We start from the raw sequence: 16,255 nt of genomic DNA, 5'->3' as shown, positions 1-16,255 counted from the left end.
TCTCAGAAGAATAGTTCCAGCTGGCAAATGTCCACGTACATAAATTTATCTGTACTGCTGGAGAGGGAAATGAGTTAGCATGAACCATCAAAGATTCCAGCACTCTGGGGCAGAGGAACACACATGCTCCAACAAGCCTTTCCTTTCCCTGCAGACTTAAAGAAGAGGCCAGTAGTTCACTGAGACCCTACATGTAAATGGCAATATAACACCACCCGTCAAGCCCTGTGGGCACCATCAGGCGCAACCTCAGCTGATGTCTCCAGCAGCCCCCTCTGGGACAGGAGTCCCAGTTAAGCTCAGGCCCCATGTCCCCAGACCTGGCTTGAGCCTGCCTGCCTGCCACCAGCCCTGCGTTCAGTTCCAGCATGGACCTCAGACCTGGATTACAAGTAGCTTTCTCACCAGTCCTGTCTCCAGCTCATTTCCTTCTGATCCTGGCTGAAGACCCTTGACAGCCTCAAGCCTTTGTTGGTCACATGCCACATCTGGGACTGTCTATGGGTTCTACTACCAGACTCTAGCTTTTCCCCAACACGCTTTGGCTCTGTGGCACAGAGTGCCCCCTTGTTGAGGGCACTGTCTTAGCTGGTGGCACCTTAAGCTCCCTTCTTGTCCTTCCTTCAAGAAGCAGCCCTGCTGGTGCTGCTCCTGGACACTACCACTTAATAGCATCAGAAAAATACATTTCCACGGAAGAAATCACTGTTTTTAGCTAAGTATTTCTTACTATGTTAAGACCTTCTAGTCTGATCCAAATTAATCTCTCAGTAAAGAGTACTGTACCAAAAACTAAACATCAAAGTTTTCTCCAGTCTGAGAAAAAAATCTCAGATCAAATGTGGCGTTGGTACTAAAAACGGCCATAGCCAGACTACTAAGGCAAAGCTGAATAAAAAAATGAATGCAGACAACTCATAGTAGGTAGCATGTACTGTGTCCTCTTCTTCACTGATTATATTTTTATGTTTTCAAAACTGCTGCTTTTGTAAAACTACATGTTAATTTTCAAACCCAGAGTAGTAATCAGAAGAGTCATCTGAAAAACCCAGTGGAGATGTTGAGGAGGGGAAAAGGGAAGAAAATGACAGAAAAACACAATAACCTTTACTTCAAGGAAGACAGAATTCCTTGAGCATGCAATACAACATAGAATGGGACATTAGTTAATTTAAATGTCTTACACACTTGTACAAGGTTTTCAGAATACTCCAGTCTTATCAAGACATATTTGACATTATTCTCCATGAAATAAATATATATTATTGTGGTCTATAGTATATTTCAAATTATCCTATGGTACAAAATATATATTCTATTGACCCGAGAACAGCAGCAATTACTGAGCAAAGTAATTAGTGTTTGCGAGCTGTCTCGTCTTAAATGAAAAGTTTTCCAATGGTAACATCTTAGGGAGATGTTAATTGCCTGCAGTTTGCTCAGCTTGGGAAATAATCTTGTTAAAACCCAGTAAGAAAATACCTATGTTCAAAATACATTAAAAAAAATTCAAAGGGTTGTTACTCTCATCAGCCACCTAATGCCAACCATATACACCCTTCAGTATCCTGCTTGTATTAACCTCTGTAATCAGGCTAGCAATAACCTGGTCCTGGAACTAGCACTACATTTTACTATCTTAAATGCACTACTGCCAATCAAAAGGCATATAAATGAGACCATTCTTCTATCAGTTTATAACCTTGATAACATTTACAACTAGAAAGATACTATATATTAGATTATGATAAATACTATAGGAAAATAAAAATTTATGCCATGTGAAACAGACACAACTAAATGTAAAATAATTATTTGCTTACTTTTAATCATGAAAAGGATTTTGATCACATGAGCACAAACAAGATCTCAATAGGAAAGCCAATAAGTGAAAAAATATATATCACTTGAAGTAATTACACCAGAACAGCTCAGATCCAGACTTCAAAAACAATCAGCGTCTGAAAGAGCAGTTTAAAAAAGCTATAATAATTCAGAAATATGACAAAATGTCACCCATGTGTTTACTGTAAGTGAGAGGCAGAAAAAGTACCCACAGTGAGTCTTGAACTGGTACTCTGACCTAAACAGAACACTCATTTTTACAGCAAATTATGAAGGCAAGACTACTTAGAGAGAGGGAAATAAGAGGACAGTAGCAAAACGCTCAAAATATTTATGGAAGTGCTAGACTAAACTCAAAAAAGATCTAAAACTTATCATACTTTTTTCCCCTAGGCAGTAAAAGTTGACACCTACCTGTGATGCCTAGAGCAATGCATTTCATATTTTACCACCAGGGAAACTGTTACATAAGTTCAAGAAGACAGGAAAATCAGAAGAGGACTTGTGTGGGACGGTTTTTTAATTTGTTTTGTTTCAGGGACTTTAGGAAACAGACCAAAGTGGAGATGACAAAGTGGATTTAAGAAAAGAAAAGCATCAAAGGAAGAAAAACTAAAATATAATTCCTCAAAGTAGAAATATAGAACAGACAAATGCTTATAGTCTTATGGAGAAATGGACACCCAGAGCTGCTTGATAAGCAAAGGGTAGCTTATTCAAACAAAGAAAAGACTTAATATATGCATGATAATTCTTTACAAACAAAGAATGCCATTTAAAATCTTTTACTATTTAAAAGTGGTCATCCTGCCTCCTTTTGTGTAACTTAGGAGTAACACAACAAGCCTGCAGAAAGAGACAAATGGAATTTCACTGCACTGCTGAACGTTTTATAAGTCTGGAAGATTCTTACCCTGTGTTGATGGAAATGATTTCTATCAGTGGATTCTTCCTAATCTTTGGCAAATCCAGTCGTGCTCCCCCCAAACGTTTTCCATTGTCCTTTTTCTGACCCAGTAGTCTCACTGAATGACCTTCAAATGAAGCACAACAATGCAGTCAACACAACACGCAAGTCCCATCATATCTGTTTTGATTTGGTTTTCTTCAGAAATAGTGTTTATACATTAAAGACTAAAAATGAGACTGAGATGTAATAATGTTTCTCCATCAGCTGGAACATTTAAAGAGAGATACTGACAAGATATAATAAATCATACTAAAATTAAAAAAGTTATTTCATCCAATTATGTTTTCACACTTGCATTTTCTGGTTTATTCAACTAAAATTACCTAAGTAGTTTAATTTTCAGATTATCAAGCAAATATCAACATAACAGTATTTAAATAACTTGTATGGCAGGATTAAAATATTTTCCCCAGAATTTCATTCAAACCTAAATTGGAAGTTAATAAACAACTAAATATTTTTTAGCTTTTTATATGGAGAAACAACACATTTGAGTCAGTTACCTGGCTACGTAAGTCTGAGCAAAACCACTTTGAAGTATATTCTGATAACACGTTCATGGCTAAAATGACTACAAAGGTTTATGTAGGTTCCTTCTACACCAAGGAGACTGCAGGTCATAAAGCTGCCTCTAGCTGCCTCCTGAAGCAAGTAACATTCAGACAGTAAAATACAAATACTATAACCTGCTGGCTACAACAGTAGGTGATAATGAAGTCCTATATTTAAGTAGCACAAATAACAGGGTTTGCTAATATTCAGAAGCAAGATGCAACAATGAAGAATAAAACCAATTAAGTATATGTTATCATAAAAAGTAGTGTAAAATTTGCCCAAGTTATAAACATAATACTTGTAACGTTTATTCCATAAAGTCTAGAATAGCCAGATCATAGAATCACAGAATAGTTTGGGTTGGAAGGAACCTTAAAGATCATCCAGCTCCAAGCCCCCTGCCCAAGCCCCATCCAGTCTTGCCTTGAACACCTCCAAGGATGGGGCATCCACAGCTTCCCTGGGCAACCTGTGCCAGTGCCTCACCACCCTCATGTTGAAGAAATTCTCCTTATATCTAGTCTAAATCTGCCCCTCTCCAATTTATAGTCATTCCCCCTGGTCCTATCACTACAAGCCTTTTTAAACAGTCCCTCCCCAGCTTTCTTGCAGGCTCCCTTAAGGTACTGGAAGGTTGCTATAAAATCTCCTCCAAGCCTTCTCTTCTCCAGGCTGAACAACCCCAACTCTCTCAGCCTGTCCTCATCTGGGAGGTGCTCCAGCCCTCTGATCATCTTTGTAGCCCTCCTCTGGACCCCTTCCAACAGCTCCATATCCTTCTTATGTTGAGGATTCCAGAAATGGACACAATACTCCGGATGAGGTCTCACAAGGGAGGAACAGAGAGGCAGAATCACCTTCCTCGACCTGCTGGCCACGTGTTTTTTGATGCAGCCCAGGATCCCCCATCCTCTACTGTAACCATGGATTGCCCTGACTTATGTATAGGAGATGGTAAGTGAAAGCTAATGCTAGATAACTGAAAAGATGTCAAAAGTAACCTCTACACTGAGTGGAGGAAAGAGAGAAAGCATGTATCTGTTGAGGTTGGAAAACTGTCCCCTAGTACATGAAACTAAATCTATAATCTGTCAAATATTTCAGAGAAGAAAAAATCTACCCTAAACAGAGAAAGGGTGGTGAGGGTAAAAGGAAAGCATGAAACTATGAAGTACTACCTGAGCTACATCTAGCACAGCGAAGTAGATAACCAATTCAGATCAATTAAAAACCACATTCAACCAAATTTCCTAACTTACAATACCAACAGCTATTTACAAAACTAATTCATCCATCAGTTGAAGTCTTTCGCCAGTACTTGTTTTGAGGAGTCATTAATCAATTTTTAAATAAAGCAGCATTCATACTCTGAATTTATTTCTGTGATACAGCAATAGCTGGGAAATAACTACTTTTAGCAAACCACGTTTCTCATGTTTTTTTAAGATACGAGAAAATTCTCAGTCAAAAATGTAATCTAATGAAGAAGTGAGCAGGACTGGCCCGATACCATAACGGTTAATACTAAAAGGAGACATCATAACACTAACAGGAGCTAAAACGTATTATTTTTGCAGTTGCATTTGCAAAAAAAGTTCATTACAACGTGCTGTGGATTTAGTAATATGGTACTTGCGCTATTAACATCTGCTAAATTATTCACTTCTATCTTTTCGTGACAATAACAGCAATATCTTTGCCTCACAATGCAATCAGCTGTTTTCCAATCTTCATTAAGGAGTCACAAACATGGCACTATTTTACTTACTTGTATAACAAGAGTGATTGCATTATGGCTGGCATAAAAACTAAACCAGAAGCAGAGTACATTCCTTTTCATATTTCCTAATATTGTGGTTTATTTGGAATAAACCACTTTACCCATTTTTTTAAATATTAAGCAGCATTATCATATTAAAACTATATTTTGATTTGTGGCTGAAAATACAGTGGAAGGATTTACAGTTTTCTTAAAACAATCAAGCTTAACAACATAACAAGCTTCCCAAATCTAAAATTCATACATTTAAAATTGGGGTCAAGCCACCATTCTGAAGTTTAAAAATCCAAACAAACCCAATAAACCACAAAAGACCCCTGACTCCTCCTCCCCCCATCAAGTAACAATCTTAAGAGTTCAGAATCGGTAAAGCTTGCCTGATCGCCTCTGAATGCTTACCCTCACAATGAACAGCCACGTAAATGACTGCTCTGTAACAAGAATGTAGCTCATGCTCTCCCTTTCTCAGACTGGGAGAATTAATCAGAGGTGAACTTTTTTATGCATCTCCTGGAAAGACTACAAAACTTGTCACAAATCCATCTGAAATTTGTCAAAGGACTTACAAAAAGGAAGAAGGGAGGGAAATGGAGATAATGACAGGGCTGTGCAGGAGGCACAACTTTATAATCAGTGTTTTCTTAGGAAAAAAATAAATACTACACAGTCTAGAAAATCTTGTTAACCAAAAGTCTTTGTCTTTTAGATTCTAGGTAAGTTACCACATATATTAGAAAAGAAAGAAAAAAAAATAACCATCTAGCACTCTTGCACATATAACTCATTAGAGAGTGTAAGACCTAGCCTCTCTTACATTCAGAGACTTTCTTTATGCAGGAAAGAAAATCCAGCTCTTTGACATGACCCACTGAACGGTAACACCCACCCCAACCTCACACCACAGCTCTGGAAACCTATGGCCTGGCAATCAATTATGGTAACTACTTTTCAGATGACCACAGTTTTTCCCATATCCCTACTGAAGGACACTACAGCTCAAGTTAATCTGAGGCTTGCAAACCCCATGTGCCACTCAATAACGATAACATCCCTGTACTTTTCACTCCAGATACCAGAGAATATAAAAGGTAGAACTGGGGGATTAGTTGTAAAGAGTTTAATGCTTCCAGAGAGCAAGCAGTACAGGAATATCCTACTACAGTGATGTGTGCTGCAGACACATTTAATTCAATTTAAAAAAAAAATAAAAATTTTTAAAAAAACAACCCTTAGTTACAGTATTTGTGACCTTAAATCCTTTTTTCCTCTACTCCATACAAGGATTATTTTGTTTCATTTTAAGTAATCACTAAAACATCTGTTTACAGCAGTGTTGCTATTAATAAAACATAACTTGATAAACACTGAATCATACTTTTTCACATACTGTAAGTCTCTTTTTTTTCCCATACTTATTTCAAGAAAACTTTAAAAGAAATATTTTGTCATCTTCCATAAGGAAAAGGCTAAGAAACTTTTTTTTAAAACTGTCTAATCAGTATTATTAAGCCCACACCAACATCAAGCATAACAGAAAAAACAGCAATTTCAAATCTTGTTTCTATTCTCCTTTCAAAGCTTAGAGTGGGGCAAAACATTGCAATCAAGTTTTACTTCTAAAGCGTTTTATCTGATTAAGTTACCTTTTCTCCGACTTTATAGGTTGGATAATAACTTAACTAAGGAAAACAGTTGTCCCAAACTTACGAGGTCTTTTTGTGTGTGTATTTGTTTTCTTTCTTTTCTTTTTTTAAGTTGGGTACAAAAACATTTTTTGAAAACTGAGTTAATCCAATTCTATTTCCATAATGATGAGTGTTCTATGTCAGGTATCAAATGAAACCCATGGTTCACTGAAAGAAGCAAGCTTTGAAACATAAAGCTTAATGACAAACAGACCTAGTCAAGTTACATTTGAGAGTCTAAACATTCTAGTTCAATAAACCTCTTCTGCCACGAAGATAAATTTTCTACTTCCACATTGTCTACCAGCAGACAAAATTCTATTAAACCAAAAAGGTTAATTAGCAATTTAGGTCATACTTCAGAGCAGGTTTTTACTAATTAATAGATATTTAATGCACAAGTAGTATTAACCAAGTCCAGCGAGGAGGCTTATAGAGCATAATCGCTCACAGCAAGCATAAATAAAATCAAATTAAAAATAATCAGAGCTCTCCAGTTTTCAGAAATGACTGCTTAAAATTAAACTAATCTTTACATACAAGTCAGTATACAAAATTCACGTTACTTATCATTGTTCACAGAGAGGATGAGATTGGAATGAATTAATCAGGATATTAAATCCTATTGTTAGTCTGAAAAAGGACTTCTAAATGTGTCACTTTGATAAACCAGTGTGTAGAATGAAAATATTTTCAAGGCATTTCCACTTGTTAAAAAGGATACAAAAAAGGATTGTGATATTAAAAGTTCTTGCGTATACCTTTAATGGTAGATGAATTTGCTTCAGGAGTGTGATACAGAATGCCTGATGTTGGAATACATATATATATGAAAGAAACAAGTAATGGAATTTCTTTGCCATAGGACTATAACAACTTTAAATGTGCTGTGAACCTCAGGCTATTACCAGACCCCCGCGACCTAGACTCACAGATGCATATCAACAATTAGAGAGCAAATAGATTTAAATTGGACTGGTATTTTTCTAGTTCAATAGAAGGATAAGTGAGGAGGAATGGCCTGGTTTAGTCATGTTTAGTTAACTTTAACAACTGCCTATCAGTGTTGCTAATGTCTGTCAGATATTAATAGACCTACTGTATTTCAGAAATAGTTTAATTGCACAGGCTGGCACCCCTCAGCAGCTGCTGGGAAATAATGTCTACTTGAAAGATGGAAACAGGCATCCATTGAGGGGCCTTTCCCCATCCTCACGTATCTAGCTGGGGCTACATAATGTGCCACTGAAACAGCCAGACACAGCACAGTATTTCTTAGCTGTTAGCTCTAAAGTTCAGTGCAGGCATCAAGGAGCCCAAAACCATGAGTTTAAAGAAAATCCTAAAAGATGTAAGAAACCCTAGCTTTGGCAAGCAACAACTCCCATTGTTTCCATTTTCTCTGCCACCCTTTCCCAGTTATATCACTATACCTAAAGGTTATTCATCATCAAGACACTTTTTTCCTCCCAACTAGGCTGCCAATATACCATTCTGTACTTGTCAGATGTCTCTCACCAACCTGTTTGATCTTCTCCAGCATACTCAGGGAAAAGGATTAAGCACTATTTCATGTACACTCACACACATTTCCTTCTACCATTACTCACTTCTTAATGGATACAGATCTTCCTTTCCTTACGGCTAACACTGGAAAACATGGCACATGGGAGCAGTGTAGATAAATAAGGCAAAACTATATGAAGGGAAAACGAAGTAGTAAATTTCCCCAAATAAAAAAAAAAGGAAGAAGTGTAAAGAACCACCAAAAGCAGTGAAAAAGACCAAAAGGAGAATCAAGTAAACATAAAGAAATTACAAAAAACTTAAGTGAAAGTAACAAAAGTCAGGAACTTTGTTTCCTAGTCAAGAGGAAAGACAGCCAACAAAGATGAATAAAAAATATGTAGAGGCAGGAAAGGCAAATCAGGAGCTACTACAAAATGTCAATATTTGATTTATTTCCAGGGCTGTATTCTTCTAATTCTGTAACCACTGGGTAAAAACAACTCTCTAAACAAGTTACTTTGGATCTTCTGGCAGGACTGATACAAAAAAAAGCATCTGAAACATAAGGATTCAACAGAAATTACTTAACACTGTACAGCTAACCTGGAGTGTTGCTCATATTTGAGCCTAAACCTCACCAGTTTGGAGGCACTTTAAACCCAGACTTGGTGAACTCGCAGTGGACAGGCAGGCTGAAAGCCCAAGTTCTGGCCTATCTCTGTGGAAGCAGCCTGTGTGTAGCAAGGCCAGACCCAAAGCTCCTCTCCCATCTTTTCCTCCCTGCCCTGCAGCACAAACAAGCCGTCCCACAGCAGACATGAGTGATTGCAAAGGAATCCCTGAGCTCCACAGAGCAATCACATGCTGCCAGACACACACGAGTGCAGAAACAAGGACAGTAATCAGTTTAGAGCCTTGTGTGTGAATGCTCCCAAGCAAACCAACTCCAGCTGGCCAGCAGCACATTAGCTATGTAGTGAAGGCATGTCTGAGTGTCATCCATGGGACTTGCTGGCTCAAGTAAGTAGAGGGAGCAAAGAAACACCAAAACTAACTGGAAGATACATGCCTTCATCCTGGCCAAGCAATTAATATAAATCACTCCTCCTCTAGATCAGCAAAGGTGGGGATGTTGTGTAATAGTGAAACTCCTCCTTCAGTGGTATAGGCAGGAACTGGGACAGAGAAGAATTCAGACTAATGCTGATCTTACCCTGTGTGTCACAGCATCACAGCAAAAAACATGTCCAGTGCCAGGCAATTAGTCCCATAAGGTTGCTGATAGTGGGTGATCCTATCTTTGCAATTCAGAGCATTTTCATACAAAGATTGCCTTTCATCCTATACCAACTCAAAAAAGCTTCAGTGAAAGGTGCGGGTATTACTAAGCACATATTTTACTAGCTAGAAAGACTATTAAGACTTGCACTTGGAATTAGCATCCAACAACAATTCTGTTTCGGAAGACTCCAGAACGTATCACATGGGTGAGGACAGGGACTTTTAAAAATCCATTTTATTTAATATTAAAACCAAGCTATTGAATGCAGTGGGGCAGTTCACAAACTGCAGAAAAAAACTCTACAGTTGGCTCGAGATTACTAAAATTCATACACCACTTTCTTTCCATTAAATATACAATATCTCCTATTCTTGGTATTTCTCCAATGCATCCTTCAACTGTAACAATATTTCTAAGGAGTAAAACAGTAGAGTGTATCATTTAAAATAGAAAAGGAGATAACTTAAAAAGGTATTACTGTTTATATAAAAATTTCATTGAATTAAATTAAGAACATACTTATAAGTATTCAAGAACATTTTTTATATATCCACAGTACTTTCCTCTCTCAGAAAGGTGCTTGAAACGCCCTTTTAAGGCACTATATTTCCTTTTCATGATTCAATAGCTTCAGCCTTCTTATTCTGAGATCATGTGATGTTACTGTCTTCAGAAAAATTGACTAAACATTAAATCTGCTGTGAATTCAAAATGTTGCCTACAACTTGACAGCTCAGAAAAACACCACTGAGAATTGACTATAGGAAGAGTTCCCCTGACCCTCTGTCTTCACGTCTCTATGAAGAAATGCATTTGATCAGGATCAAGGCTACTGCTCAAAACCTTGGGAGATTTTAGATAGAAATTTTCAAGGAAAAGAAGTTTTGGATCAGATTAAACAGGCAGTATTCTGAGGAAGGAATATGCTGAAGGGCGGGTTGTCAGAGCCAGCTACAGCAGTACAAATAACTTGCCAAATGTTTTGGGGTATGCAGGTTGAAAAGAACAAATTTAGCCTTAGAGTGAAATGCTGAGCTGAATCTGTCACTATGTGCAAAACCGAGCTTTTACTTTCATCTCCACTCCTTCACCATCTCTTTGTACTGTCCCTGTGGATAACTAAATTGTACTGGTTTGAACAAGGTACTCCTTGCATTTACCAGCCATGAGGATTGTCTAAATCCAACTGAGTCTAACTGCTGTGAATAGGATATTAAAATAGGGATGCTTCAAGATGGTCATTCTTTGAAGGTGTGGAAAAGAGCACATAAGGGTATGAAAGAAAAGTCATCTTTTCCATACACATTACAGGCTCACTTAACAATAAGCAATCAAAATTTTTTGACTAAGACTTTCAATGTTCCCCTCCCCCTTTGCCTGTTTTCTTCTTCTGCAGCACTATTAATCTCCCATTTGGTTTCTGTGAATTACTCAGTAAAAAAAAGTCCTAACAATGACAATCATAACAAAGATGGTCACTCCTAACAGTTTTCTAAACCAAAACAATGAAATAACTACATTAATAAAAAAAATTACAAACACCTTTCCTTGATCGTCTCTCACACCTAATAGTCACTGCATGCCCAAAAAGCATTTGTACAGGCCCAGCAAAAACTATAACAAACTTTGGTGTAAGAACAGAAACCAACTGATAGCAATGGAAATCTCTTGCTCCAGCAGATAAGATTTTTATGTTGAGTCACATAATTATTTATGTTTTACAAAAGCAATTAAAATCCGTCTTTGCAGAAGTAGTTTCTCCATGATTACTGTATACTCCTCATTGTGCTCTATTGTTTTCTTTAAATTACAGACTACAATGCTAAACTCACAGAACTGATTCTGGGACAGATAATGGTATTACTATTTCAAACTCAGTCCTTCAGTACACCTCACTGTTCCTAAGGAGTCAGAAACAGCCAATCAAAATGCAACCTGGGGCTCGTTTAAGTGTTCAGCAGGAGTGTATTTTCTGGCAGTTACTGCACGTAGCCTGTGGAGGCCCCATGTTGGAGTAGACTGTGCCCCGTGGACAGGATCCACAGTGGAGCGGTGGAGGAGGGCCCCCAGGTTGGAACAGGAGAACAGCATGGGGAAGCAGGAGCAGCAGAGAGGAGATGTTATGGACTGACCACAACCTCCGTTCCACCATCCTCCTGCACCACTCAGAGGGTCAAAGTAGCTGCATCTGCAATGAAAGGGTGAAGCTGAGCCTGGAGAACAGGGGGGAGAGGAAGGTAATTTTATAGTTTTTTCTTTGTTTCTCACCATCCTACTCTAATTTTAATGGGCGATAAATTAAATTCATTTTCCCCAAGTTGAGTCTGGTTTGCCTGTGACGGTAAGTGGTAAGTGATCTCCCTGTCCTTATCATGACCCACAAGCTTTTCCAGTTTATTTCCCCCCCTGTTCTGTTGAGGAGAGGGGAGCAAGAGAGTGGCTGGGTGGGAGTCTAGCAGCTAGCCAAGGTCAAGCCACCACACACTGAAATAAAGAAAATAGCCCATCCAAAATTGGCGTCCCGTCCCATCCCCTGCCAATGTCCTTTCAAAGAACGCAGAAACAGAAATAGGGATTCAGTGAGGCCACTACCCTCCCTCTGACTCTCTTCAATCTGCACTTTGGCACAGTCAGTTCCCTGACTGGGAGCCAGATGATACTTCTCCTCAAAAAGGAACTCCTGACTCCTCCAATTTTTATTCCTCATTTGGCTTGTCATCAGCTTCTTAAGTCAAGGCTACTCCTCCCACAATCACAGAAATTGGAAAGAGAATATTTAATCTACTGTTATCAACAGATTATAATAAAATCAAACAGCACATACAAATACTGTTTAATATGCTGGCATTCATACACATACCTACACACACACACACACACACTCACTCAAAGGTAGGCAATCTAGTCTAAAATCTACGCTTTAGCCTATGTATAATATAGGTACAATTCATCAGGTCATTTTCATAGACTGACAGCGCAACTATCAACAATCCATAATTACTAAACAGGAGGACAATTTAACATTTAGTAAACATTGGTTAATGTTTAAACTCGGAATGAATGGGCAACTTCACCAGACAGGCCAACGTGACTGAAATCAAGAGAGGTTATGCAAAGTATAAAAGGCTCAACCTTGAAGTAATTTCCTTCGGTTATTTTTCACAATCAAGTCTAATGACCCATTGTAAAACTATGTTTTGTGAAAGCATTAGACAGACACAATATGGACTAAACTCAATTCAACCTGTGTTCCTCATCTCCCTAAGGCCTTAGCTAAAAGCTGAGTGCACACAAATACTCTGGTTCCAAGCCTCCAACCCTAAGAAAACTTTAAAAACATGGGATTTGAGAGTTAGCATGTCTAGAAAATGTAGAAGAGACTCAAATCTCTAAAGGCCTAAATTAAAAGCCAACAAAAGAAGAATTTCTACACTAAACAGTTTAAATTTCTCCTTTAAATTACAGAATAAATGTATTGTCTTGCCTACTGTAAATTGTTTCTATCCAAGCTTGTACACACACACACAAGCACTGTATGTGGAGTTTTTTTAACAGACAGCTTTTGAAGTGGTACAAAAATGCCAACTTGAGCAATCACCGTAAAGACATTCTGTGGTTTCCATGAAAGACAAATCTTCATCATATTGGGACATGCTATAGGGACTGACCAGCCCAAAACAGCTTTTAAATTCTGTACAGAAATTTTACTTAATGGTGGAACTTAAATTATTTATAGCCCTGTTTTCTCCTAGGTCACAGACACTGCAACTCCTCAGCAATAATTCCCGAACATATTATGCCATCGTAACACATTACCAGGAAACTAAGCACGTAAGTGGACATCAATGCCCCAACGATGTAAAAATTGCTGTTATCCAGTCTTATAATTTGAATAATGTGCAGATGAAGCAAGGTTTACTAAGCTGTTAAGTCTGAGCCTTGCATGATTAAACTGTTCTATACATCAGCAAGATTGACACACTCTGGCTACACGATTGTGGCTGTCACTTTGCGAAACCTAATTCTGAGGCTGAGATCAAATTAATTTATGTAGCTCCTAGTAGGTAGCATAGAGGTTTTAAATTACGCTACAATAGCATAGTAAAAGCACCTGAAGATGCTTCCAGTTAAAATACATGTTGGGACAGAGTACAAATAAGACTCTCATATGGCCTGTGTACAAATACTGCACAGTAATTAAAGATCACTTTTGGAAATAACAGTTTCAAAGCTCCATAAGACTCATGACAAAAGTTAGAGTGATATATAATAAAAAATGAAACATCACAGGGTCTCTTAAGAAGACTCTCATTTTTTGCAGTTAGTGCAATAATAAAAACAGCATCCTTCTTTTCCATTTTCTCGTGAAGAAGGATAAGAAAGGTAAAGTCACATAGAAAGTGTTTATGAGAATTATCTCAATGGAGAGTTGGGAACTGGCAAAACTGTTTGCAGACAGACAAGGTAAAGATCACCATAAAGATCTGCCTCTTGAAACCATCTCTTCAACCATCAGACTGACCTTGTTCTGAAGAGGGTTTCCTGACAATGTCCTTAAGACATAAAGCAAGAAGAAACCCCTTTATACCTCATACAGAGAGATCTCTTTAGAATTCCAAGGAAGTAATTTTTCTGGGGAGAACAGCAAGCTTTCAACCAAATCCAAGGAGGATTCCAAGGCCATTTCCTTGGAAAACTAGAAATATGACTGTTAGGAAAAAAAAAATTAGGAGAAGGTAAATTCTTTTTACAAAGTTTCCCTCTTTGTAAACTGTGCACTAAAAGATTCAAGCATCCAGGAAGAATCTAAGATACTCCTTAAGACAGAGGAACCCAAGGAAAACTAGACTTCAAGGCTTACAACTAACAACTAGGATAAACATCATGGACTCGCCTACCGGATGAGGGAAAGGATGTGGATGTAGTCTTCCTGGACTTCAGTAAAGCCTTTGACACAGTTTCTCACAGCATTCTGCTTGAGAAACTGTCAGCCTCTGGCCTGGACAGGCGCACACTCTCGTGGGTGGAAAACTGGTTGGATGGCCAGGCCCAGAGAGTGGTGGGAAATGGCATTAAATCCAGCTGAAGGCTGGTCACAAGTGCTGTTCCCCAGGGCTCTGTGCTGGGTCCAGCCCTGTTCAATGTCTTTATTAATGACCTGGATGAAGGCATTGAGTGCACCCTTAGCAAGTTTGTGGATGACACTAAGCTGGGTGGAAGTGTCGATCTGCTGGAGGGTCGGGAGGCTCTGCAAAGGGATCTGAACAGGCTGGACCGCTGGGCTGAGACCAACAGCATGAGGTTGAACAAAGCCAAATGCTGGGTCCTGCACTTTGGGCATAACAACCCTATGCAGTGCTACAGACCAGGAGAAGTGTGGCTGGAAAGCTGCCTGGAGGAGAGGGACCTGGAGGTGTTGGTTGACAGCCAACTGAACATGAGCCAGCAGTGTGCCCAGGTGGCCAAGAAGGCCAATGGCATCTTGGCTTGTATCAGAAACAGCGTGACCTGGGAGGTTATTCTCCCTCTGTACTCAGCATTGGTGAGACCGCTCATAGAATCATAGAGTCATAGAATAACCAGGTTGTAAGAGACCCACTGGATCATCAAGTCCAACCATTCCTATCAAACACTAAACCATGCCCCTTAGCACCGCAAGGGGCTTCAAGCTCCTTGAATCCTGTGTTCATTTCTGGGCCCCTCACCACAAGAAGGATGTTGAGGCTCTGGAGCGAGTCCAGAGAAGAGCAACAAAGCTGGTGAAGGGACTGGAGAACAGGCCTTATGAGGAGCGGCTGAGGGAGCTGGGGTTGTTTAGCCTGGAGAAGAGGAGGCTGAGGGGAGACCTCATTGCTCTCTGTAACTACCTGAAATGAGGTTGTGGAGAGGAGGGTGCTGGCCTCTTCTCCCAAGTGACAGGGGACAGGACAAGAGGAAATGGCCTCAAGCTCCACCAGGGGAGGATTAGGCTGAAAGTTAGGAAAAAAATTTTCACAGAAAGGGTGATTGGGCACTGGAACAGGCTGCCCAGGGAGGTGGTTGATTCACCTTCCCTGGAGGCGTTTAAGGCACGAGTGCACAAGGTGCTAAGGGGCATGGTTTAGTGTTTGATAGGAATGGTTGTACTTGATCCGGTGGGTCTCTTCCAACCTGGTTATTCTATGATTCTATGAATCTGGACAGAAAATCAGGACAACTCAGTCAGGCTGACCAGTCTGCAGAGACAGCTGCCCTACAGAGTACAGACACTATACCGTTTTAATTTCTCTCATTGTAAATATTCAGTCAAAACCATGTTTTAAAACTTTAAATATACAGTATTTTTAAAATTTTCTATATATACTTCAGTACACACAGCCCACTACAAGAGCATGCCACCCATACAACCTTTAGATTTTCTTTTAGAAAAAAAAAAAGGTAAAGGAAATTGTATCATACAAATCTGACAGATACCCCACTTAAAACTCACTAATGTAAGGTGGCTCTCAATTTAGAATTTGCATTTAATCCCCCGTCCCGCATCAATTCCGTCTCCTGAACAATTTGGCAGCTTGAGATGTTGTTATGATGATGCAGACTTATGAAGATACAGGGTTACATTTCATATGGTTTTACATTAATTTACTATT

At 39.0% G+C, this 16,255-nt stretch overlaps 1 protein-coding gene across 3 annotated transcripts in view; it reads right to left on the bottom strand.

The window, feature by feature from the left end:
- The window catches only part of CDKAL1 (CDK5 regulatory subunit associated protein 1 like 1), a 409,759-nt gene that overhangs the window by 260,155 nt on the left and 133,349 nt on the right, over positions 1-16,255 (bottom strand). For all 3 annotated transcript variants that reach the window (XM_069853739.1, XM_069853740.1, XM_069853741.1), the window contains one exon: positions 2,759-2,879. In XM_069853739.1, the coding sequence (XP_069709840.1) occupies positions 2,759-2,879 (121 nt within the window). The remainder of the gene's footprint in view (positions 1-2,758; positions 2,880-16,255) is intronic.

Source organism: Phaenicophaeus curvirostris, chromosome 3 (assembly GCF_032191515.1).
Source record: "Phaenicophaeus curvirostris isolate KB17595 chromosome 3, BPBGC_Pcur_1.0, whole genome shotgun sequence".
NCBI lineage: Eukaryota > Metazoa > Chordata > Aves > Cuculiformes > Cuculidae > Phaenicophaeus > Phaenicophaeus curvirostris.
Note: the sequence above shows the minus strand (reverse complement) of the source record. Positions and strands in the feature narration are given on the sequence as shown.